The sequence below is a fragment of the Chroicocephalus ridibundus genome, chromosome 12, assembly GCF_963924245.1.
Source record: "Chroicocephalus ridibundus chromosome 12, bChrRid1.1, whole genome shotgun sequence".
Classification (NCBI taxonomy): Eukaryota; Metazoa; Chordata; class Aves; order Charadriiformes; family Laridae; genus Chroicocephalus; species Chroicocephalus ridibundus.
Genome location: NC_086295.1, coordinates 9,079,629 through 9,105,394, shown reverse-complemented (window position 1 = coordinate 9,105,394; position 25,766 = coordinate 9,079,629). Strand labels below are relative to the sequence as shown.

At 38.5% G+C, this 25,766-nt stretch overlaps 1 protein-coding gene across 4 annotated transcripts in view; it reads left to right on the top strand.

The window, feature by feature from the left end:
* Positions 1–3,938: 3,938 nt before the first annotated feature.
* Positions 3,939–25,766, top strand: part of PTPN1 (protein tyrosine phosphatase non-receptor type 1) — a 46,258-nt gene continuing 24,430 nt past the window's right edge. For 2 of the 4 annotated variants that reach the window (XM_063349918.1, XM_063349919.1), the window contains exons 1-2: positions 4,004–4,132; positions 18,564–18,663. Coding sequence is in view for 1 of the 4 variants with exons in the window: in XM_063349916.1 (XP_063205986.1) it covers positions 4,070–4,132 (63 nt within the window). In the remaining 3 variants the exon portion in view is untranslated. Of the gene's footprint in view, positions 4,133–18,563; positions 18,664–25,766 lie in introns of all 4 variants that reach the window. The other 2 variants (XM_063349916.1, XM_063349917.1) reach the window with 2 other exon arrangements.

Genomic DNA, 25,766 nt, shown 5'->3' with positions numbered 1-25,766 from the left:
AATTGCACTGGATTTTGCTCATGAACTTACAGGTACTTAAAAGGAACCAAGGAATAACATGTGAACTGTTAGAGTCTCATGTGATGTAATATTAGTGAGAGGAAAATCAAGACAGAACTGAATTTCCCACAGTAACCATACTTAACTACAACGAAAGAGAAAATCAGAACAAGGAATGGCTAAAATGTAACACCAAAAGAACATACTAGAGAATCCAAGTCTGAACTCTGGATCACACAAGATTATATTTCTGCTAAATAGAGATACAAATATGTATGGTGCAATACCATTAAGTGTGTTGAATGTGAATGACAAACTTCCCAATTGTACACTGGAGATGCATCCTGCTAGAACTGGCTTAACGTAACTATGAAGTTGCATTCAAAGATCAAACAGTGAAGGAACAACATGGATCATATTTGCAGACACTTTAATGGAGATTTATGGCATTGACTGTTTTAAACTAGGTCATCTCAAAATGCTGAATATTGTTAGCAGACAGGCAAATTAAATAGTTTAACATGATTAGACTGAATAAGTCATTTTATGGGTTTCAAATGAATTAAAAATAATAGAGTTAGTTTCATTGTTCTGCTAATGTTCATTTTTAAAGTCAAGGCCAGGCTGTTTCACATTGTTTTGCGGGTAACTAGAGTGTAGTGAACATTAAGGGACAAATAAAAATTCCTACAAACCCCTACAACTGTTACAAAGAAAAAGGTGGAGTGCTCTCCCCTAGCCAGTAGGAGGAATTCCAGAATTTCAACCTTCAGAATACACTTGATGGTCTATGTGCCCTTTACATTGCTGTAGCACCACAAGGTGCCAAAGAAATGAAGCTTATTATTTGACATAAACTAGTATCTAACTGCATATTGTAAGGATCTCAGTTTTTTAATTATGGATGTCATTGCATGTACTATTGCTGAAATTGTATGTAAAAACAAAGACAAAAGAACTCAATAGCTTATACAGCAATTAGCTGTGCTTTTCTGAAATAGGAGTCACAATGTGTATCATTGCTACAAATTGTTTCTTACTTCTTTTATATAGGCATATATAGGTAAAAGCAAATACTTATAATGTAGTCTATCCACTCCAAAATTTCCGGTTATTTAATAAAATCATTCATTGAAACAGACCGACACATTTGAAAATGCTACTGGCCACGCATATTTCAGCTGTAACAGATAGAGACTTACGAAGAAATGTAAGACACACTGGCAATTTCTATAATCTCTTATTTTCTGGGTTACTCTGTGAAATCTTCAGCTGAATATCAATTTGTTCAGGGCAATATGTGAGTTTTTGTCATTCAAGGCAATTATTTCTGTGACAACAGTACACACTTAGCAGAATATATTGCTGATGAATCACTGACTGAAGAACTTGTACTGATTTTATTTATTATGCCCATTCAGGTGACATAAGCATAAAAGAGTATATGCTATCTTCCTTTATAAAATGCTTATGCACTGCAGTAATTCAGTTGCATTTAGCTGTAGCATTACAAGCTTTGACCTCTTCTAGGTAGGATCAGGTTTATGCCTGCATGAAAAATGGCCATCAACAGGAACTGCTCTTTGGTGACATTATAAAGACACATCTCAGTATGTGTTGTGGTTTCAGTTGGGATAGAATTAACTTTGTGACTGGCAGCTGGTATGGTGATTTGGGATGAGAAATACTTTTGATAGTGCACTGGTGTTTCTACATACAGCTGGGATGGCTGACCTCAACTGACCAAAGGGATACTCCATACCATACTGGTCCATACTGGACCTCCCCAGGTCCAGTAGGTTAAAAAATCACCACCTAGACTCAAGATAAAGGATACCAGCTCAGAACAGCCAGATTGGGAGAGAAGATGCAGTCCTCTATCCATTGCTTTTAGAAATATGGAAACAGGTCTCAATAGGTGGAAACCCTTTCATTCATGGGACTAACGCTACATCTGCCTAGTTCCAAAAATCAAGTCAAGAGAAAGTCCATGCAGTAAGAAAGGCAAAAAATCTTTTTAATACCATCTGCTAATGCCTTTATGCGACACACAGCAGCTGACTAGAGAATAATGTTTCATTGTTTACCTAGGTTAAGTCATTTATCCTATTAAGACGCTTTCCACAGCTTGCCTTTACTGTGGGCATTACTATTAACCCTCCCCCAAAATTCTGGGCCCCTCAGCTCACATCTCTGACTAGTCCTCTCTTCTCAGAGAGCATCCATTTGCATTTAAGTAGCCTAATAGAATCATAGAATCATAGAATTGTTGAGGTTGGAAGGGACCTTTAAGATCATCGAGTCCAACCTTTAGCCTACCCTGACAAGAGCCACTTCTAAACCATGTCCCTCAGTGCCCCATCTACCCTTTTTTAATAATCAAGTCTCGAACAGGGTGGCATTCTGGGGCTGAGCATTGGAAGGGAACCTCTTCCAAAGACTGCATAATAGAATGATTAGGAAAAGCTTCCTCTAGCAGGAAGAGCTAAGTGGTGTAAAGGCTGCCACTAGGCAATGAAATACTTCTGTCTTCTGTGACATTGATACATCTTGCCTGTTGAGAACTCTACCACTCTCGCTGCCTTAAATCCATGCTGGGCTTAGGGTATTTATAATCAAATTCACTCATGAAAAATGCTGATCCTACAAACCCATTCTCACAACCTTATTTCGGGTGAACATTCATGCTGCATAGATACCAGGTATGCCAAGCCTGCACCAGCCCTCAGAAGTAGCGTATGCTCTAAAAGCCCAAGAAACTGTAATCTAACAAACAGAAGCTGGCTGATATAAGGAGTAAAATTTCCTTGCTTTGGAAACAAAGCATGCTCTAGCATTATACATGGGATAACTACATCCATATGCTTGGAACGTCTGCTCTTGAAGCTCAGGAAGAAAGACTTTGACTCTCTAATATGAGATATGTACGCTAAAACTTCATTCAGCATTGCCTTATGAGAAAGGTGTGAGAGAATGACAAATGTTTACCTCCTGGGATGGGACTATAGCACTTTGATAGTAACGGCCATTTCAGAGTAGTAACCCAAGAGCCGAGGACAGATGATCAAACTGCATTTAGAGCTGGTCACACCACACATTCCTTTAAATCAAAGGGTATGGGACAACTGACAGAAATACATTTCATTCTGCAGACTGTGTATGAGCAAAAAATAAACTCTGCATCATCTGACTACAGTGAGAGAGCACACAGCTGTCTTGCCCACCTCTGAAGTGAGCACATGCACATACATACAGGTATTCTGCACTGCCAGATCGGGCACCTGCTGCCAGACTGCCGTTTGCCTCACAGCCCTTCCTCTGCAATCAGATGGCCGCAGAGGCCATCTTTCCTTTAAAAAAGGAATTTTTAAAAATTTCTGACCCTCTTGCCACAGACAGAGAGCTTGAAAACACGCTTCAAGCACTCCTTCACAGCTCAGAGAAAGAAGACATCAGCCTGGGGCCCCAAGAGCTTAACCAACTGGCTCCGTCAGCTCTTTCCACAGCCAGATCCCGTTACCGAGCAAAAGCCCGGACTCCCCGCTGCCACCTCCAACCTGCGGCCCCTCAGCCCTGCCGGGGCCGCCCTACCTGTCAGTGCGGCCCCGGGGCGGGACGGCCGGGCTGGCGGCGCGGGTGCTGAGGAGAGAAGGCACCCTAGCCCACCCGGTCCGCAGCTCTCCGCCGGGCTGTCGCCTTGGGAGGGCGAGGGGACGGCAGCACCCCGGGGAGGGGAGGAAGGCGCTGCCTCCCCTGCCGGAGGCGGGCGAGCCGCGGCCCCTCACAGCCCCGCCACAGGGCACTCGCGCCCGCCGCGACCGTTAGCCGACCGTTGGCGCCTCGCGCCGCCCGCGCGCCCCCTCCTCCTGCCGCCCCGCAGGCCCCGCGGGCCGCCCCGGACGTCGCGTCGGCGGGGCGGGCTGCGTAGTTCCGGCGGGGAGAAGGGAGGGGTGACAGGCAGAGCGGGCGGCTGCGGCCTCGGGAGCGGCTGGAGCCGGAGGTGCCGGAGCGGCGGGCGGTGAGCGGCGCTGGGGGTGGTGGGGGCCAGGCCTGGCGCGGCGTCCCCACCATGGAGATCGAGAAGGAGTTCCACCGGCTCGACCAGGCCGCCAGCTGGGCCACCATCTACCAGGTGAGGGGCGACCCCCGCCCGGCTTTGCCCCCCGGCGCTGAGGCGGGGAGCGCCCCTTCGCTCACCCTCTCTCTGCTGCCGCCTGCTTCTGCCCCCAGGGGGGCGTGTTGAGGGCCCTGCGGGGCAGCGCTGCCCTCCACCTCCCCGCTCCCCGCCTTGGAGCTCTCCCTTCCCCGCTTCCCTCCCGCAGCCAGGCTGGCCCCGCTCTGCCCTCCTTCCCCTTTCGCTGGGGGGGCAGAGGGAAGCCCCGCTCTGCTCCCCCTCCTCTCCCCCGCGGGGCAGAGCCCCTCACCTCCTTCTCCTCAGGACTCGCGTGGGCTGTGCCACGGCGGGGCGGGGGCCTCCTGCTGCCTCCCGCGCCTCGGCGGCTCTGCCCGGGGCGGCAGTGGGGCAGCACCTCCGCCGGATCCCTCGGCCGCCCTCCGCTTCTCGCTCCGGGTTCCGCCTGGAGCTAAGCATGGACATAAATTCTCAGTAACCTTTTAAAACTGCCCCCTTCCTAACCTTAAGGCAGTAAATCTTAAGTATCGTATTCGGCGCTTTTTTTTTTTTTTTTTTTTTTTTGCGCTACAGAAAAACAGTGATGGGCAGCATTGCATGCACCTAGCTTCTCAGCCACTTTAATAGAACAGAGCCGGAAAACAGCTCATTAGTAACACTTGTGCAATTATCTGGTAGTATTTTTTATTATTTCATTTGCTGCATGTAGATTTTTTGTGACATTTAAAAAAACCTGTGTGGCAGAGGGAGAACGCTTGTAAGAATATGTGCCAACTGGATCCAGCTTCAGACATACAAGCAGCAGAAATTAGGGGTTTTCTCTTTAAAAAGTTCTTTATGCATTTATCCAAAATAAAGTTTAAGAAAAGATGAAGTACATGAATGGTTGGGTGGGTGTGTTGAGCCAGATCAGGCACCATTACTGTAAAATCCATTTGAATGTTTAAGCTGGTACATTGCATATACTAATGAGTTTTAAGTTTATACTTGCAACATAGAGGTTGAGATTTGTTTCCCTTTCACTATGAATTTCTCCATCAGTAGACATTTATAAGAAGGAGTGGAGTTTTATAAAAGTGAAATAGATGAACTCCAGTTTCAGAATCACAGCAGGAAAGTTTTAAAAGTAGTAGTTTGCAGGATGAGCATCCCTAGTAGTTTGGCAATTAGAGAATAAGCATGAAATTTTGAGCATGCTTTTCAGAAGGTCCAGTTTTTGTTAGAGTATTTCATTTCCTGCAGAGCTTCAGTGCTTGCTAACTGTATCAGTTGAAAGTCATGTGCATATATATGACGTTATGTTTTTGCTGAACTGTTCTTGATGATTTGGTATGTTGCAGGCTTAGTGCTCAGGAAATGATTTTGAGTAATATAGCTCTGTAATGGAGGTAGTATATTTCTATGGGTACAATTTAATTACAGAAGTGAAATGTATAAGGAGAATGAGGGACTGTGGCATATTTTCAATGTGGACTCAGCATTCAGTGATATTTTTGTCCTACTTTCTTTGAATGCTGTGACTCAGTAGGCTGCTTGGACTGTGGCACAGCACGAGGTTTGATTGAGGACTAAAATTCAACTCAAAAAAAAAAAAAAGGAAAAGACTAAAGTGATTCTTTGATTTGCATCCAACTATTGACAACCACAAGAGGTGGGTTTCTTTCTTTTTTTTTTTCTTAAGATTGATTAGTAAGTATGTGTATCTATGTCATGCAACTTGGTTTCTCAAGTGCATCCTGCTTTTAAATATCAGCTGTTGAAAATGACATCTTGGCAGATCATGTACATCTGGAAGAACAATGTACTTCACTATAATCTGTGCTTTTGATGTCTGGGCTGTGACATTAACAATGCAGTTTTCCTACAAATACCAGTCTTTACCTGAAGAATGGAGTAAGCAGAATAATGTATGCTACTGGTGCAGAAAAAAGTCTTCCCCCAAGTTAATTTTACCACAGGCATCTATTATCTAGGTGTTATAACTGCTGAAATCCAAAAATGTTCACAAGTATTCCGAGTGAAGCATAATGCAATTTACTAACAGTCACTTCTTGTTTCTTGGCTAAATCTATTATCTAGAGATACAGAACTGCACAGCAACTAGGGGAGGAATTATGGGAGGTGAGATGAAGGGAGGTGGGAGCTTCACCTACAGGGAGGTGAAGCTAATTGGAAGGATGGCTGCAAGGAGACTTGTCTGGGTGCCATGTGACTTTGAAGGGTTAAAATTGTCCAAGCTTCTTTTTTTTGGACAAGAGGAAGCTATGTTGAGCTATGATAATAGTACAGTTGTAAAAGAATAAAATTTAGATTTTTTTTTTTACGTTAAAGTAATCACAGGATGGAGACACAAGCATTTCAAAATGAAGACCTTATGTAGGTGATTTTGTGACAATCATATCTTGGGCACTGCATGTGTAATGGAACTATTCTTTGCGGTAGCTGACCAAACCAGGGTGAACACTGATGAAGTTATCCATGTTTTGTTGGTTTTTGTTGGTTTTGGTTTGTTTTGGGTTCTTTGTATGTTGTTTTCTTTTTTTTTTTTTTTCAAATATGCAGTACGGTCCCTTACTTTGATCTGGGTTTACTTGCTACAAGAACTATGAGCCATGAGATCCTGTAAAGGTTCAGAGACCCAGTAGATAAAAGGGACTGGTCTGCTTCTGGCTGTTGTTTGTATTGTAGGGAAACATACTTAGAAGATAACTAATAAAATGAGACCTGATCTAAGCATAAGGAATGCCCATTCAAATTAAAGTCCTCTTCCATAAAACAATAAGTTAAAGGAAAATGGACAGCAGATTAAATGTGAGCTTTGCAACGTGATACTGTGGTAAAGGTATACAACAGAAAAGAAATGCTTCAGGGTAAGTGAATGATACGCACCCTGAATAAATATTGTTAGAAGTATCGATAGGAATGAAAAGCATTCACTGTGGAGATGTCACAAGAAAAAAGCAGTAGCCCAAAGCTAAGAAAAGCACAGTTTAGGCTTGCTGTTAGAGCAGGGGAGAAAAAGATACAGATATTTTTCTGGAATATCAAAGGAACACTGAATTTTCATTTGCTCACAGTCAGTGCAATATCAGATTTTCATAGTAATTTTATATGCAGAAGTCTTTCAGAATTTTAGGAGGTATTTTAGTTTCTAACTTACACATGGTGATTAAGTGAGATATTATCTTAAAAACATAACCCTCAAGTACAGGTAGAGTTGCTTCTTGTGTTTATATAAACGAGATATGTTGACTTGAGTATGTTGGCTAATGATATTAACTTTGATGTGCTTATCAGTAACAGTGAAGATACTTCTGAATTATTTACTGATCTACCATTCAACTGGGGGTCCCATAAAATATGGGTGGAGGCAGAGCTGACCCTTTGTTTTACAGAAACATCTATGGGGACAGCTCATACAGGGTTTTCCGTGTGAGGTGGCAAAATTAAACTAAAATGTGCACTCTTTTCTTATTTTTGTAGTCAGTAGAATAAAAAATAAGAAAGAACTGGGTATGGTCTAGATTTTTAAATATGATTGGAAGTGAGTATACTGAGAACAGAAGTACCGATACTGCTGTGTGTGCTGTGGAAAGCTGAAGTGTAGTTACAGTTTGGTTTGAGGCCTGTAAGAGACATGTAACTGGTCTCAGTTTCTTTACTAATTTTTTGATACTAATGAGAATATTACTTTTTTTCTCCAAACCTCTCTAAACTAAACAAAAATACTAGAAATTATGAAAGTTCATAAGCTTTGCTGAGATTATGGGAGAAAGATAGAAAGCTATCATAGACATTTCGGATATCTCTCTGTCAAGAGAGAAAAGGCGTGGGAAGTTTTTTATGTATTCACTGTCTGGAAAAATATTTGTAGAATATGTAGATAGATTTTAATGCTGAAAGTAAACTGTGAAATGGTTGACCCTGTAGACATAATAGTGTGGTTGTGTTGTGTATTTAAAGTAAATGAACAGGAAGTTCTACTAGTGTTTTTGGTTTATAAGCTGCAGTGAGAGTTCAGACTTTGTGCTGCTGCAGTCTATAAGCATTTGGTTGCTGTCTTGCTCTGGTGTTAAAAACGTTTTTACTTCTTTGCAGCAGATAAATTGTGGCATGAGCATGACTTATTATGAATGCATCTTTGTGTTTTATTCTGCCAGTTCTTGCTACTTGAAAATACAGGTCTCTGCATGCATGCCTTGCCACGTCTTAATTCATGCTATGTTGATTCATTCGAGGCTTAGCTTAATTGGCTCTGATTATGGAAAGCTAGTTTAGCACTGATAGTTGCAGGGAGTCTCTTTTTTCCTTCAATACAGCTAAAGATATTCCGTGTTTTCCAGTGCTATACAGCCACTGAATCCTGATACAAGTATGGGAGAGGCTAACAATGATGAAGTAGCTAAGTCTCTGTGGCTTGCAAAGTCAATATCCTCTCCGTGAAAACCAGAGTTTACTTTCAATTGCAAGTGATAGTATGTTTTGTGCTATTGAGAATGTTTCAGGGCACCTTGCTGCATTGGTTAGTTATACTACTAACTTTTTCAGATCAAGACCAATTGTGTCTACTGATAGCGAACGTGAGTTTGTGCAAGTCCCACTGAAAGGAGCTACTGAAACACTTAGGTTTTCTTGGTTTTCAGACTTTAAAATCTAAGTACTTGAATCCAAATCTGTGATAGCATTGCTGTAGAACTTTGAAAAATGGAGTCTGTTATGGCTTACTGTTAAGGGGATATCATTTGCTGAAAATCTAGAAATCATTCAATGTGCAGACAGTACTACACCTGCTTCTGAGCACCTTCAGAAGGTTTTTATGGGTTTAGTGTGTTCTTCCACACATTACTTACTCCTCTTTCTTTCTCTGTCTGCTGTAAGGGTACATATATAGAAGGAAAAGGACAGTTAAGGGGAATGCAGTGTTGGCCATGTGCCAAATGATGTTAAATTCAAATAGAAATAGCCCTGGTAAGTAGAGAATAAAATGTGGTAGAGGTAGACCAAGTATTTTTGAAACTAAAATAACTTTCGAAATATTCTGGGTAGGTTTGAATTTAACAGTTTATCCTATAGCTAACTAAACATCAAAATGAAATCATCTTGTAATACTTGCTTTGCAAATGGGCTTTCTCCAAGCGATCTCTTTGTTGAGACTTTCTAAGCTGTGGTTTACACTGAAGTATCACTGCTGCTTTCTTGTAAATGTATGAACTCTCAGGTTTTAGATTAGTGTCACTAGCATGACATAATAATCTATTTGGATTGTGAATTTAGCCTCATTAGATGTCTGAGGATACTGTTTGCTTAAAATTCAGAATTCATGTATGATTCAAAATGGACATCTTCTAATTAAACGAAAATGGAGGAGGAAAGATTTTACAAACGATAAAAAAAGAAAAAAATAAATCTATAAGAAGGGGTAAAAGCTTGAAGTCATGCTATCGCTTGTACTCCAGTGTATGTGAGAATTGGGTGGGTTGTTTCCGTCACCAGATAATGACACTGAATTTGTTTTCCCATAGCCAAATAAACTAGTTTTTTCTTCAGTCTCCTGATATGCAAAATGAGATTTATATTCAGTAGAGTGTTAGAGAGCTTTTTTTTTTTTAAACACAAAATGACTTTTCACGCCTTTTGTAACATGCAAGGGAAGGAACAAAAAATATGCATACAGTATCAGTATTTTGTTACTAATGATATATTAAGTAGTTTTCCAGTAGGGTTTTGGGGTTTCTGTGTTTGTTTTTTTTTTTTTTTAAAGTACCTGCAAATTAGGTTAGCACTGTGTGACAAAAAGCTCAGCTCCTGTAATGCTTCAGGCAGTTCAACATCATAGGAAGATTTTGTCCTGTGACCACAGTCTTTCTTGCAATTTTGTTCTACATTTTTAAAACAGAGGCATGTTGTCCAGCAGTGGAAGGGATGAGTTCTCTGCATAGAGTGAAAGTTTTTCAAAATGTGAGTTGAGGAGGAGGCTTATTAACAACAAATTGATAAATACTTGAAAACTTAGTATTTTGCTATAAATTATCACACTAGCAAATTAACAAAACAAACCCCAACCCCTTAGCTGGAGTTGTTAGAGTGTTCCTGAGTGTAGGATTTCATATTAAAGTTTACTTAATTCTGCTTATTTTTGTAATACTGATTTGGGAAAAGGTTAGTATAAACTGAGATACAAGACAAACATTAGAAGATTGCCTAAGTTTTTGTATCATCTTCAGTGCTGATCTGAAGTGCTGTCAGTGTTCAGACATTTTACAGAATTTAAAGATAGTAAACTAGAACTATTAGACTAGAACACTTCTATCTGCACCTCTGTAAAAGTGTGTACAGCATCACTGTGAGAGCAAAGCAGCCCTACTGAACAATGTGTGTGTTTTTTCCTAAAAGAAACAAGTTTATGAAAATGTAGAAACAGATTCACTGCAATGTTCGGAATTAATAATATAAACATGATCTGATCTGTAAGCTTTGATGTTTACAGCACTTACCATTGAGACTTTTTTTTTTTTTTTTTTTTTAGTCATTGGTCAACTTGTTTCGTGTTGATTTGCACAAGAAACATTTTTTTGTTTATCTTTCTGGTGCCAGTAGACATGCCTGTGCTGGTTTGGCTGGGAGAGGCACTATGATACAGCATCAGAATGCCTTTGTGTGTTCACTTTGTAGATCATGTAGTACAAATGCCAATTCATTTTCTACCAAACCCTGTGAATTTAGATGTGCTTTTTCTCTCGCCCACACAAAACACAGCTAAGATTCAACAGCTTGCCTGTCATGTTATGCTAAGAAAAAGTGATAAAAGTGATTCTTGGAAATTCATGTGATTCTGTTAATAGTGATAGCTGATCTGCTTTCAAATTGGGGTTATGCTTTCTACATTTAAGTAAAAAAGTTCATAGGACAGCAATAAAAAATCTGATGTCCTTGGTGGGAAGGAAAATGTGCTAGCACAGTATGAAACTCTTGGAAAGGTTTTTAATTCGTTTTTTTTCTTATTTCTAATTCTGTAGGTTCTGTTTCTGTATGCTTTCACCTTACACAATACTTCATCCTAGAATATGGACTAATAAGCACATTATTTCCATAAGTTATTGTTTTTGCATTCATAAGTAGTGGACTAATGAGTTGGTAAAGGGCAACTACTTGTGGAAGCAACATGAATACAGCCACCTTACTTTAGAGATCTGTGTTTTTAACCGTGGTAGCTAGAGTCTCTGTATTTTTCAACTCAAAATATTTATCATCAACACTAAGTCAGATGTGATTCCTCCAAAATTGTGGGTGTGTTTTGGGTTTTGGTTTGGGTGTTTTGTTTTTTTTTCTGATGGCTTTTGTTTTTAACACATACTTTCTTGCTGTCCCCTACCTGTCCTTGTTGGCATGATAAAATATACTATACTTTTATGCAGAATTTTTTTTGGTATCACTGATACTGAACATGCACCATATTTAGTTGCTGATTTGTTAACCTCTGGAAAGAAAAAATATTTGAACACTCTTCCTTCCCAGTTGGGCATATCATTAATGAAAGAAAGTACAGACATAAAAAACCTCTCCTCTGAATCCAGCATTAATCTCATATTGGATTTACTTAAGTAGCATACTGATACATTAAGGCATGTTTCAGAGGCCTGTTTCTATTGCTACTGGATTTCTACTTAGTATATAGGACATCTAGTTTCCTTCTGTGTTAGGATCCAGGCCTTTAAGTCGTTCCATAGTTGTCTCAGCTCTTGGTTGTTGTGGATGCTTTGGGAACGCATGGTTCAAGGGGTAAAAAGTCACCCGCGGCACTGAGGGTGAAGAGATCGATGCTGAGGAAGATTTACTTGTCTCACCAACTGGTAAGAGATTGTTGAATCAGAGTTGTATTGTGTGGTGCAGTCTTTCCTGTACTTGGAGGAAGGTTAAAACAGTTTCTATATAAGCAGAAATAGGAAATAAAGCAACAACAAAGCAAGTTTTGCATTCTGCTAGTATATGCAATTATAGGAAACCGTCCATGCTGTACCAGTGGCGAGTGTGGAGCTATGCAGATCTCGCTGCAGGCAGAGAGGAAACTCTCCCCTCTGGCAAGAAAGCTGCTATAATTTTTGGACTAAAATAATTGCTTGTTAAAAACACTACTAAATAGCAGTATTTTGAACTTAAAGTAGCTGTTCTATTTGTGATCTTTCAGGTGCTTTTTCTTGTATCTCAAGTTCCGAGAATTTTATGCTGCTTCTGTGAAGTGCTTGATTCATCAAGTACTTGATTCTGTGAGCTCTTCTACAAAAGACACTCTGTTTCTCAGATTCTTTATATTTATTTGGAACAAGAACAAGTGGTCTACACATAAAGAGGAATGTTCTCGTAACCTTCTTCCCTTGTGCACGTTTGAATGAGAATTGCTTGTTTATATCATTTCTAATCCCACAGTAACAGGTTACAGTAGCATAAATAGTGTGACCTTTTAATGTGATCACAGGAAGTAAAATGTGAAATCTATTTTAAAAATGCATTTTTGACTAAGGAAGAGTATGTTTCCTTTTTCTGACAGGAAAAATAACCCATACTAGTTCAGAAGATCTTGATTCCATTATACTGTGTAGGGCCTATTTTTTCCACTCTCTTCTGTACAGTCATTGCAGCTGACTGAAGTAAGACTAAAACTCTGCCATCCTTGTGTAGAATTGTACGTCCTTGCTCTATGTTGCGCAGGCATAAATGACTAAAGATGGGGGCTGCTGGAAAAACAGAACTTTGACAAGAGCAAGAGGTTTTAGTAAGAGGAACTTCTTTGGGAAAGAAGGAGAGGGTGGGTCATTGGAGCAAGAACTGGGAAAATACTACATAGCTTATTAAACAGACAAAATACGTATACATACTTTTTAGAAATTTTCTGAATATTTCCAGAAATGGAAAAAAAATGGGGACACTTTTAACCGGCAAAGGATGGGGGTAGGTTCAGCTACCCAACTGTAGGAAACATTTTAATTCATTCCCTTTACAGTTTAATTAAATTGGAAAGAAACACTGTCACTTGTTTCTTAAACTTCTGACAAGGGAGAATTTTCATGTTAAATTGCAGTTGCTACCTAAAACTGCGCAGTGCCCAGCAGTGTCTGTAGGATGACATGAACAAGAATCTTGTTTCAACTTGTACAATGTTTTCATTCCCAGTATTGATATCTTCTCAGAATTGGTCTGAAGTGTTTCACGACCAGAGCAGATTTGCCCTTGTACTGTTTCAAAACTAGTATAGTAAACGTGTGGAGGACAACCTGTGTTGTGAACCAACAAACCCATCCTTTTTATCCTTGCATATTGCAACATTAGCTGTGGTTGAATTGGTAGCATATTGAAAAATGCCGTATTGAGTTATGGGGGTTGGTTGTTTGATTTGCTAGTAAGCAATATTACATAGATGGCCCCTTAATAATTTCCCTTTAGGTAGCAATTGCTTTCAGTTCTTCTACAATAATCACTCTGATAACTGACACCTATTAACAGACAGCTAAACTATGAAAGAGCATGTGGCAGTCTGGCTGTGGGTGGTAGTGGCAGCAGGGGCAGAGGTGGGTGGTGAGTATGGGTGGTTTGGACTTGGGGAAACCCAGGGTCTAATGAGCCTGAGGTTCAAAACCCCGAGGCAATGAGTTGTCCTCCCTGGAGGCAGGCTCAGGAATAGGGCCATTTTCAGGGGACACCCCCAGGTTCTTGGAGCTTGTTTGTTCTGTGTCCATCAGACTCGTCTTGTTTTCAGTAGAGGTGAAAGACTGGAACAGGAGGTTGAAAATATGTAAAATCTTTACAGCTGCTAAGTTACTGGATTTATTAGCCGACATGGGAGCATTAGTGGAGAGGTCTAATCTTACAAGTCTTTTTAAAGCTTGTCAAGAAGCGGTCAGAGCAGAAAGACTTCATGGAAACTACTGACTTATTCCGTATTTACCATTGATTTCTTGATTATAATTTTTGTGAAGCTTACCATTCAGAAGCTTCGTTAGAAGTGTGTCTGTTATGCTGGGCTTTACTTGATTGCTTTATACAGTCCAATGTACAGGCTACTTCTCTGTGACCGACTGACAGCAGGAAATTCCTTATTTACTAGGGTATCTGCTAAGTTCTCTACTACATGAAGTGAGGATTTTGGGTGGTAAGACTCTTATGTGCTTATTATCTTTTTAGGAGTCGCTATATAAGTTAATATTTCTACCTAGTTGGGAGCAAGCACTCAAACATTTATTGTTTTCATGTAACAGTGTCTACATCTTTAGGGTTTTCTTGTACCAAAGTCTTTGCTAGCAATATGTTCTCCATATAAAACTCTCTACCTGTGAAATTCTGTCTTGGAATACTTAGAGAAAAGTAATGCAGTCTTCTAGTAAAAATGCTTTGCCCTCAGCACTGTTTCTGTAAGAGGAGGCACTTGTGTGTGATTCTAGTAGTCAATAACCTTTATTTGTGGATCAGTGCTTAGAAGCCTTCAGTGTAATGGTCTTTTGGAGGGCAGGGGAATAGAAAAGATGTGATAGGGGTGAAGGGCTTTTTTAAAGATGTTCGGAAGTTACTGCATTTTATACTACTTTTTTTTTTTTCTTTTTCCCTCTGTAAGAGTTCCAGATACGTGCTAAGACTGCAAATGAGGGTTTGAGATAGCCACCAAATTATAAAGTGTGTTTAGTCAAGACTGATAACTGGCTCTGGCTGGGAGGAAGTGAAACATGATGAGCAAGAGTCTAGAGGAGCTGTGGGGTGTGGTGCGTTAGGTACAGTGCTGTGTCTCGCCTGGAAAAGAGGAGTATAGGGCACAAGAGGAGTCGTGCATTTCCAGAGAGGATGCTGTCATTGTCAAGATAGCAGTTGTGATAGTTGCTTGGCTTTGCTAAATCAATTGCTGTTCTCAGTGAATTATTTTAAACTAGCAGTATTAGTAGATGCATGAAGTGGCAAAACATTTTTTTTATCTCATCTGATCCATGCAACTTACTTTCACTCACAAATCTGTTTCATTAGCATGGGGAGGATTAAACAGTCCTTTGAAGGCCTAGCTTGTCAAGTTTTGCAGTCTTTTTCATGTACTGGAGAGCAGAGTGCTAATCTGTCCACATTAGGATGTCTGTGAAAGCTTATCTTGATTATGTGATATGCCTGTTTTAACACTGACATTTGTTTTTTAAACTCTGAGTTGCTTTCAGATGGGGAGAAGACGACCTGCACAGCTGGAGGTGAAAGGTCTCTCTCACTGCAATGACAGTTAAAACAATCTCTAGTAACACAGGACTGGGTGTGTCAGTGTCTTAAAGTATTGCTTTACAACTTGGTGAAATAATATAGAATAAATTTTAGCATTTAAGGTATGGCTGCTTTTGCGTTAAGGGAGGGGTTGTTTCTTTCCACAGGAAGTTCTCAGGCTTGTTGGTCATAGGTAGATTTTCTTACACACTGTCTTTTATGAAGACATACTTTTATTCACCTTTCCTGTGTGAGAACTAAATGCTAACACACACTAGATACTATGCTTATGATAAGTAAAATGCAGTATTGATCTCCACTGTGACTAAAGATTTAATGTGCCTTATTAGTTGTGTGTGAAGGGTAGCTACTAAAGCAAAGTGCTCAGAAACCTACCTCAGATCTAAGCAGCTTAACTTCTCCGAATGTCAGTCTCTGCTGTCAGTGTCTAAGGGTTAAGTTTCTTTTTCCAAAAAAGTATTGATTTTTCTCTTTTTTTTTTTTTTCTTAGAACAGTTTACTACTCTGGAAGTAGTTGTGTAAACATTCAGCTTTAAGTGCAATATCTTCTATTAAACCTTCGTGTAGAACAGAGGTGCCTAGCGGTTCTGTCCTGGAGCCACGTGTGTGTTCCATCCCCATCATCAACCAACACGCTTGTGCTTTTGCATGTGGCCTGTTTGTCCCTTACACGACCAGTCAGTCATATAGTCAGGTAAATAAGTATTTGTGGGATAGGGGAAATGGCATCAGTGTTTCACTTATCCCCAAAACTGTATTTGGTCCGTCAATTGTGAGCTGATCATTTCAAGTTTAGAAAGCTGTAAGCTTTCATATAAAACTAGCTTAGCTTAGGTTGGTTTCCTAAACACGTATTAGACAGTCATGTGAGAAAACAGGAGAATCCTAATTCTTCTGTATCTGACATCTGTTTTCAGCAGTACTGTTTGTTCTCAGCAGGTTTTTGTGTGCATTGCAGTAGCTTGGCAACCTGTAGGTTGCACCATTCAATGAATTCAATATGCTTTTAATCATCACTAAAATTTTCCTTTCCAAATTTGAATATTATAAGTACAGTGAAGTAGGCATCTGAAATTATAACAGCAACAGCCACGTTAAACAGATCCCAACTGAAGCAAGCTGTTCATGTGAATTTGTAATCCAGTGTATTTCTTCAAATTTCAGTCCAAAAGTCTTTCTTGAAATTAGTTTAAGAAAGAATGCTTTCTTAAACTTCTTACCGTTTCTTTCTGGAAACGGTATATAAGCAGTTGCAGCTATTTAAAGCTCCCAAATACAGACTTGGGCAGTATACTGGGAAACATAACTACTAAAAGCATGACTATTTGCTGGTTCTGTGGGAGAAGCAAAACTCGAGTTTGGCCCTTCCCTGCACGCAGAGACATGAACATGGTTTGTGCAATCCTGTTAATTGTACATTCTCTTTATACTTGAATCTCAGTATGTTAAAAATGGTAAAAAGCTTTTGTTAATAGTGTAATGAGTATGCTTTGGCAGAATGAATCTTCAGTTCCATTGCCTGCATTCTTACTAATGTCCAACAGAGTGAAGCACTCTTATGCCATAGATTAGAATTTGCTGGGGTTTTGTATTACACCCTAATTTGTAGGGAAGGAACAGAATGCAGGAGGGAAATGCACTTACATTATGGAGTTGGTACTTGTTGTAACATATGGTTCATCCTTTTGAACAAACAGGATTTCTTGATACTAAATAAATCTAGTAATCCCTCTCACATTTTTAACCTAAAAATTGCATCTCAAGCAAGCCGGTAAAACAACATATCGTACAAACATCTTCAAGGAAATGAAGTTTACCACTAAATAAGATATAGATACCTCTTTTTTTTTTTTTTTAAATAGGTAATGCAGAGTTCACAACTTCCTATTGAACAATTCCTGCCACTTCCTTTCTTGTGTGTTTTAGTACTTCCTCTGCATACGAGCTCATAACTTTGAGAATTTTGATGGAATTAGTAGAAAGTTGGAAATACGGTTGTTGCATGTCCCATAGTATTCTAAATACAAAAATAATACTGACATGGTCTGAATACTGACATGTTCATAGTCATGATGTGACTTTATTCCCTTAACATTTGCAAATATATTTGAAGGTTCTATTTAGCTTTTAGATTATTGGAGTACTCAACATGAATGAAATAACTTATACAGAGTGACACCTCTTAGCCATGAGAGAAAAAAAAAAAAACTTCCTTTAAACTCTGATTGCAGCTGCTCACTGATTCAAAGTAATGAACAGAGTTTACTTGCATTAGAACAGAGTTCTTTCTTTTTCATATTAAACATTTATTGGCATTGTTTTGCTTGTTCTTTTAAAAGTTTAACAGAGATTTTTAAGTTTCAGTATTTTTTCACAGTTGTCTCTAGAAAAAGTAGATTTAAAAATATACTTGTCACCAATAGAAATGTATTTTAAGAAATTATTCTCTTACCTTTCCTGTTTATAAAAGTACTACTAAAATAACTGACATAATACATATAAACCAAAAATGTGATGGCTTAAATATGACTTATTTTGTGAATGCCAATTTTAAACACACTGTGATAATGCATGTTGCTCCTCATCTTTCATTCTTCATCACTGATGTACCTGTTTCTGCAGCGTAAGAATCTGGTACATGTAGAGCCACCTATGTTTTGGTTTTAAAATCTGACCATTAATTCATATTCAAGCATGTTCAACATTGGCTTGCCACTACTTCTGCCAGGGAAATTCAATGCTATTTTGACTGTTGGTCGGACAGTCAGCATTTTGAAAGTCTCACTTATGTAACGTAATGTATTCGGAAGATGACTGTGTAGCAGAAACTTGGGCTGTGTGGCCAAGGTGTAGTATTAAATATACAGTTTGGCTAAAAAAATACTTTGATTTCTAATGCATTTCTTCCATCATCTGGACAAAAATGGCTCCAAAATACCAACCTCCAGGTCACTATTTCTAAAACACAGAGGGCTCACAAAAAACCTTCATGGCAGTTCTGGTGTGTTGTGTTTGAGAAGTGCATTCAAGCCAATCTGTTTCATGCTTTTGCTGCTGAATAGATCCAGAAGCTATGTGAACACTTTTGTGCATTGATTACTGAAACTAGAGTTCAGAGCTCTTTAAACAAGGCGTACATGTTCATAAGCAAGCAGCTATGAACTGGACCTTTTCTTTTCCTTTCAAGACAGGCGCTTCTGAATGCTGCAGATAGAGAGGAGATTGCCTTTACCTTATCAAATAAGAATATATGCCTTTATAAATGAAACATTACAGAAAAAATAGTGGTAAGTCTCTAAAGTCTGAATAATCTGTTGCTGTTCATTTGATATGGTAACAGTATTGTGCTGTGAAGGCTAATTTAGTAGGTTTCTGAGAGAGAAATAACCTTTGGAACTCTTATAATATGCAAACTAATTAGAGGTTACAGTGAGCACAGCTGTTTCTGCCAAGCTGACTAAGCTAGGAATTCAAATTACTATTTTTAGCCAGTTTATAATGTCTTGCAGTTCTCAATGGTACCCATGTTATTACTTTTAAAAATTATATTAAAGTGTATTTATCACACTGACAAACTAGGTACAAAAAAACATGTTCAGTGCAACCAGTCTGATACTTTTTAAATCAAGTAATGTGAATATACAGACACAACAGAACATTTCAGGTGCATTTGGGCTGTGTTACACTAAAATCACACCTATGACTTGTATGAATTCAAACTGAAAGCTTCCTCAGAGGAAGAGGCATGAACCCTGGAGTGAAATAATTATTGTTTTCTGCAAGTTGTTTACGTATAGTCTGGCTAGCATACATATTCCCCCTTTTCTTGCCCTCCAAGAAAGTTGCCTTTCTCCATTATATAAGAATTTCTTGCATGCTGCTGTTTGCATTCAGAATGCTTTTCTGTTGATCCTTGGGACAGGATCATTGTACAGATCCTGTAAAAATTACTGTAAATTCTATTCTGAAGTCTAAAAATCATTGCAGTTAACTGTACTTCTGCAGACTATGAAATAACTGCACTAATAAAAATTTGTGAAACAATGCTGGTGGAGGTTACTTTGTGTGAAGTGTTTACAATTCTATGAAATACTGTCAAGATTGCCTTCAAAATTACATTCTGATCTAGATTATTTTTTCTAATAAGCTTTATTTGGTACTTTCTGGAAAGATTACTGGATGAGCAAAAGCATTCCTCAAAATCTGTGTGTACTGAATAGACATACTTCATGCATAAATTTGTTGCTTTAAAAAAAAAATCAGTTTAATTTTAACATAACATATGGCAAGCTGGTGTCTAAAACTGCTTCAACTGACTGTGCTTTCTAAAGGCATATATAGCTAGTTTAACTTGAGATAAGAATTAAGTCTTAGAAAAACTATTTTAATTACCATTTGCTTCTGTTAACACCAATAGCTTGCTTACTCTATCCTCTAAATTACAGTAGATAAGATCTGAATTTAGTGTTAGTCATTGTTGGGTATAGGAAATGATGCTTGCAAATTAATCCTGTTTTCACTTCTGTTTGTCGTGATGGTAAGAGACTTTCAGACTAACTCAAATCAAGAAAATAAAAACAAGGCAAACTCCAGAAGTTCTGATTCCTAAGTAATAATCTTTTTGTTTCCGGTCTTGTGTCATCATGGAAAATAGGCCATTGAAAATTAATCTAGAAGTGCTTTTGTATTTAGAAAGACTTTCTCACCAAAAATGTAAAGGAAATGCTTGACTTCCAGGCTGGCTCCCATGGCTCTGAATGATGTCCGCTTCCAATGACAATTTTTTTTTCTATAGCACTAATGATGGGGAAGGGGAGCTAACCTAAAACTTTCTTCCCTTGCCTCTAGGGACCAGGGAAGACAAAAGCATTCCTACCAGAGCCTAAAAAAATTGCTCAGAGAAATAGCCTCCCTTCTGAAAGGAGAAATATATAGTTGTTCCAACACAGCTGTCAACCCAAGAGCATTACAGCGAAGTGGTTGGATTCCTAAAATGGTAGTGAGAAACATTGACTCCTAAGTTAGAAACCTAATGAGTTTAAGCATTGCAGATGAAAACTAATCTGCTTGGAGAACACAAGCAGCATCCATAATAGCAACCAAGAGGTGTCTTCTGACTGTCTTCAGTGGGTGACTTCCTTAACTGGTGCATTTACACTACTCTTAAGGGAGGACAAAACTGGCTATTTGGAAGAGATAAGGTAGATCAAAATCACTAGCATAAAGGCCTGTCTCTCTCTCATTGAAACCCTTTAATGTTTTAGCAGTCCAAGTTGACATAAATGTTTATTTTGGAATGTAATGCCAGCAACAACAACAAACCTGACATTCAGGCATCCAAAGGACAATAGCAGTGATGTGAAAAAAATGTATCATATTTTCCTTTGTAATACCTAGAAGGATGTTTTTGTAGCTTTAAGTCTTTAATGAACTTGCAAAGGATTATGTGTGTGCGTATTCTTGCACGCAGCCTGTCTTTTCCCTTTGCACGCAAATTCTAGTGCTGTGTTGAGAGCACAACAAAAATGAATTGGTGATAAATTTCGGAGTATATGAAATCTCCTGCTTTCCCTATTACTCATTGCATTGACTGTGGTTTCTAGGAGGTACTGTAAGGTGCCAAGTCAAGTTGTTGAATTTGTAGAGCTTGATAAGTAAATCTGGAGCTCTTTAAAAACTCAAATTTTCTGTTTTCAGGCACACCTAGTGTGAATTTTTTGCTTTTGATCAAATTGTCTCCATGTAGCCATCTCTCTATCCACCTAGTTTTTAATATTCGTTTTGAGCACCCACCAAAACTTCTGAGGTCATCTCTTTCCTGTTTTCAAGTAGTATTTGTAAATGTAACTGGATGACCACCACTTTAATATAGATATTGCACCGTGAGAGAGAGATGTCCATCTCCATATCTATCGTCCATCTTACAACATACTGAAAACTGTAAAAAGCATGTTCCTATTCGCTGGATCCTGGCTTAAAAATCCTTATGATCTTATTCAGGGAATCAGATGCCTTCCGGGAAATTGTTCTGGTGCTAAATGTATGGGTGTATAATCAAACTCTGAAAAACAGAAGCTCTGTATTTCTTCTCTTTACCACCAAGAGACTGTTTAAGAAAACCATTTTTCTTTTTCTGACTTGGTTAGGATTGCCTTGAGGATTAGAACTAGGAAATACCCCAAAGCCTGGCAAACAATTTTTTTTTTATCCCACTGGATAGGCAAATTGATGGATTTAGGAGAGGTGATGACTTTGTAGTAGATGGCAGTTTTAACCACATCACAAGTGTTGCAAAGGTCTTGTGTGTTTTGTAGATACTTCACCTGTCCCTTAGGGCCACTTCATGGCCTTACTGCTAAGTAAAATCCCTCATACTTCATGGATGCTACCTAATTAGTTTCAATTAGGGAGAAAAGGGAAAGCTAATTAGTTGGTTAGGTTGTGTTCCCGGCTAATTTGTGGTTGGTGTTTTGGGACTGCTGTATAAACACCTTGGCATTTTCCTTAAGGCCCTTTTCCAGCGCAGGCCTTCGGTTTTGTAGTGGGCTCATACTCCGTGCTGTCAACTGCTGTGCTCCGGCTTCGTGGCCAAGTTTCCTTTCCCTGGGGGAGAGAACACGGTGCGTGTCTTGTACCAGTTGAAATGTCTGGGGAATCACCGTTTGTTTGGAAGCTCTGATTTGTGTTACGCTTTCACAGATAATTTCATAAACACATCAGGAAAGCAGCTCTGTGAGCTTCTTGTATAGGCCGTGTTGTGGAAACATCCTGTGTGGTGGAACTGCATCTTTTAAACTTAGAGCAGTGGCTTGCTAAAATGTTACTCTGATGCTGACTTTGCTTTTCTCTGGTAATTTCTAGTTGTAGTGTGTGCTAGACAATTAGATCTTTATCTCACATATGACATATTAATTTGAAAATGACCTTGACAAAATTAAGATTGCTTGGGAATCATAGCCTGCCCTTTTCTCTTTGACAGTTCTGTTACTTTAAGAAGTTCTGCATGTTACTGATGAGCATATATCACTGCAGATACGGAACGCTGGACTTGACCAATATTCTTATGATACTAGTTAGTAATCTAGATGTGTTTAACTCATGTCATCTAAAAAAGAATTAAAAATAATGCTATGGTAGTTCTGCAATGGTGTATGTTTAAACTGCTGATAAGACAAATGCACAAATGTTGGCATTTCTTTTTTAAAAAAATAACATTTGTAATCTTATTTTGTTTCTTTAGTTCGGTGAGCAAAATGACTGTGGTGGTTGTCTGTTAAGCAGCTAAAATGCTGTGCTGTTTGTTTGGCTTTTAGTCAACATACTTTCCAGGAAAAGGTGAAAGGACACAAATACCACAGACAAGTTTCGTATGTAGTTCAGTGAATGTGAAGTATATTTTTTAATCTAAAATGAAGTCTCTTTTTAAAAAAAATAATTGAGGCTTAGTAGAAAGACTCAAACTTCAGCTCCTCAAATATGCTTTCAGGCTTGGAAAGTGTGATATTACTCATCAAGACCACAGAACTTTTTCTGTGTTTGAATGCTCTGTGTCCTTTGGTAATTGTAGTAGTTCTGTTACAGTTCATCAGATGAGCATGTTAATAGTCTCCACAACTGATTTAGAGGGCCTTAAATAGTAGATCCAATACTAAACAACTGCCTGGAGTCCCTCTTTAGGCAGAAGATTATATTTTCCTTCTATATTGGTACAATACCTAGTACCTTAGGAGCCTCTCAAATTCCTTTTTAACAGTAGTAATAAAAATGACAGATATTCTGAGAATTTACATTCTTTCTAGTAGGCAGCATGCCCATGGGATCAAAAATGGGAGATACGAATCAGTAAAGATCTGTTCGGCTCTTAACTGATAAGACCTTGAATCTATTGCCTGATGAGGTGGTGGTGATGGAAGTGGGTCTGATTGCAGCATGTCACTTGGGTCCAAAATATTTCGTTGTTGTCATTCAGATGCCAGGAGAAGTTCAAATTCTGAAACAATAATTCAGTTGAAGGATCTCATATATATATATATTCATTTAAAAGAGAAAAAACACTTGTGAATAAGTCTTAAATACATGACAAGAAGCTAGCAACTAGTTTTATTAGGAAAGAGATGATTTAAAAACACTCTGCCCACCGCAGCAAATGAACCTACAACCTGCAAACCCACAGGTGACCTTTTTGTTGTATTTATCAAAATTAAGGAGACAGTTTGTCAGAGTGGACACCTGGAAGAGGGGGAAAAAGACAGCTTCAGACAGGGTCTAGTAATGGTTTTCATTGTCCTACTACTGTTTTTGTACAGCTGACAGGAGTATAATTATTAGCAAGTTTTTGTTTCTGCACCAAGGCACATGCTCTGATGCCCTGTACATCCGTAGATCAAATCACACATGCCTTCTGCGTGAAGGGAGAGGATGGTAAGTTATGAAATGGAACGGTGTGCCTGTGTTCGTTTACAGGAACATTCTTCTGCTTCAAGATTTTAAATGTGCTTGTTTCAGTGTACTGAAATCAATTTACAGGAAGTTGGGCTCGACTGATTCACTTTCTGCATATTGATTTCTGCCCAAAGTGAAACTTCTGATATTAACAAAACAAGAGTGATTTTTTTTTCTTTTATAGACATCACTTGAAATGACTGAAAATACTACAGCCTTTTTTCTTATTCTTGAAGGTTGTGGTTTTTTTAAAGGTGAGATTTAAAACTGAATAAGAATGATTCTGGGTAATTCCTGTAATGGTGATGGAGTTTACAACTGGTTTGTGCTTATATAGAATTTTCCTGCCTTTATTTCAGTACTCTTTCTTGATCTTCTGAAAGTAAATTAGCCACTGCCTGGTAGAATAACCTTTTCGCAGGGCTCCAAGAACAAGCTCTCCATATGTCAATCATGACAGATAAAGAACCACCACCTGATGATAGATCCTGAAACAGAGTGAAAAACTAAAAGGATAATACTTTAATACTTCAGTTTATTTCTTCTGTCTCTCTGATTCTCTTCTGTTAAGATTTAGGGATAAACAAGACCTTTTTCCTTTTTTTTTTTTTTTTTTTTTTTTTTTTTTTGTCCTCTGTCTGCTCTTTCTGTTTTTAATGGAAAATTAATTTTCAGAATTTTTTTTCTTGGTGTTAATTCTGCAGCATGTAAAACTTCATGAAATTTAGGAATTAGAGTGGAATTGTTGTTTTACAATGAGAAGGGGTGGTGATTTTTTAAATATGTTGTTAGTGACTATAGATGACTTCAAAATTTTCTTTTAGAGAACATCTGCTAGATTAATAAGGCAGGGACACGTTAGAGCTCTATTGCATTGAAGTGCAAAAACTTTATATGGAGAATGAAGTATTCCTTCACTTGTTTGCTGTAAAACTTGCACTCATTGACTTAGTACTAAGACAGTCAGAATTGCTTGACTCTTCCAGATTTAACCAAATCAAAACATTTTCTAAGTGCGTTTATTATTGAACAGATTTAACTCAACTGGTGGTGTTTCACATACACCTATTACTGTACTTAACAGAGTTCATATAAAATTCTCCTTAAATCCTTTCTGTCAGTCTTCCGAACAGTGTAGCCCAGGTTCTAAATAAATAATCATGGATTTATGATCATTTTGTAGGTACTTCTAATTGCCCAGTCATCTTAAAAACCTGATCAGAAGTAGATTTATCCTTTATCCTAGTAGAATGCATCTACTCTGTAAGGATTTTCATCCATCGAATCAGCTGGTTAAATTCAGAGCAAAATCTAGATTTTATTTTACTGATTGTAACTAAAGATGAAGTGGGTTTTCATAGCTTGATCAAATGCCTGTTACATAAAAAATACTTTATCCTTCTGCCGAAGGGTTTTTGGATCAAGCTGTTACAGATTAAACCATGTCAACATGGCAATGCCTTCTACTATCTTTTAGTAAATAGGACTCTGGTTACTGAGAGATATAGTGTCAATTTACTGCTGTTAGACAGCTATTAGGAAGGTTTTAATCTCAGTTTTATTTTTGATTTTTACAAAAGAAATTATTTCTATAAGCCAGATGCTAATTTTTTTTAGAAGTTGGAAATTCATACATGAGTGCTGGATGTTACTAGTGGTATTAACTGCAAACCAGGCTTATTAACTTTCATCTGAAGTCTTCTGCCCTTGTTCTAGCACAATCCTTGAAATTGTTTAAACAAAAGATTATCTCAAACCTTTTGAAAAGGCTGGATTTTTTTTCTGTGCAGAACACTGAGCCTTATGAGTCAGTCAGGCTTTCTGGAATTATACATAGAACTTCTAATAGGGAACTTCAGTGTTCAGCGTATGTTAATTGGTGTTAATACACCAATGTTCAGATTGGTATATTAACCTGAGCTACTTTCTGAGACCCATGTAAATTAAT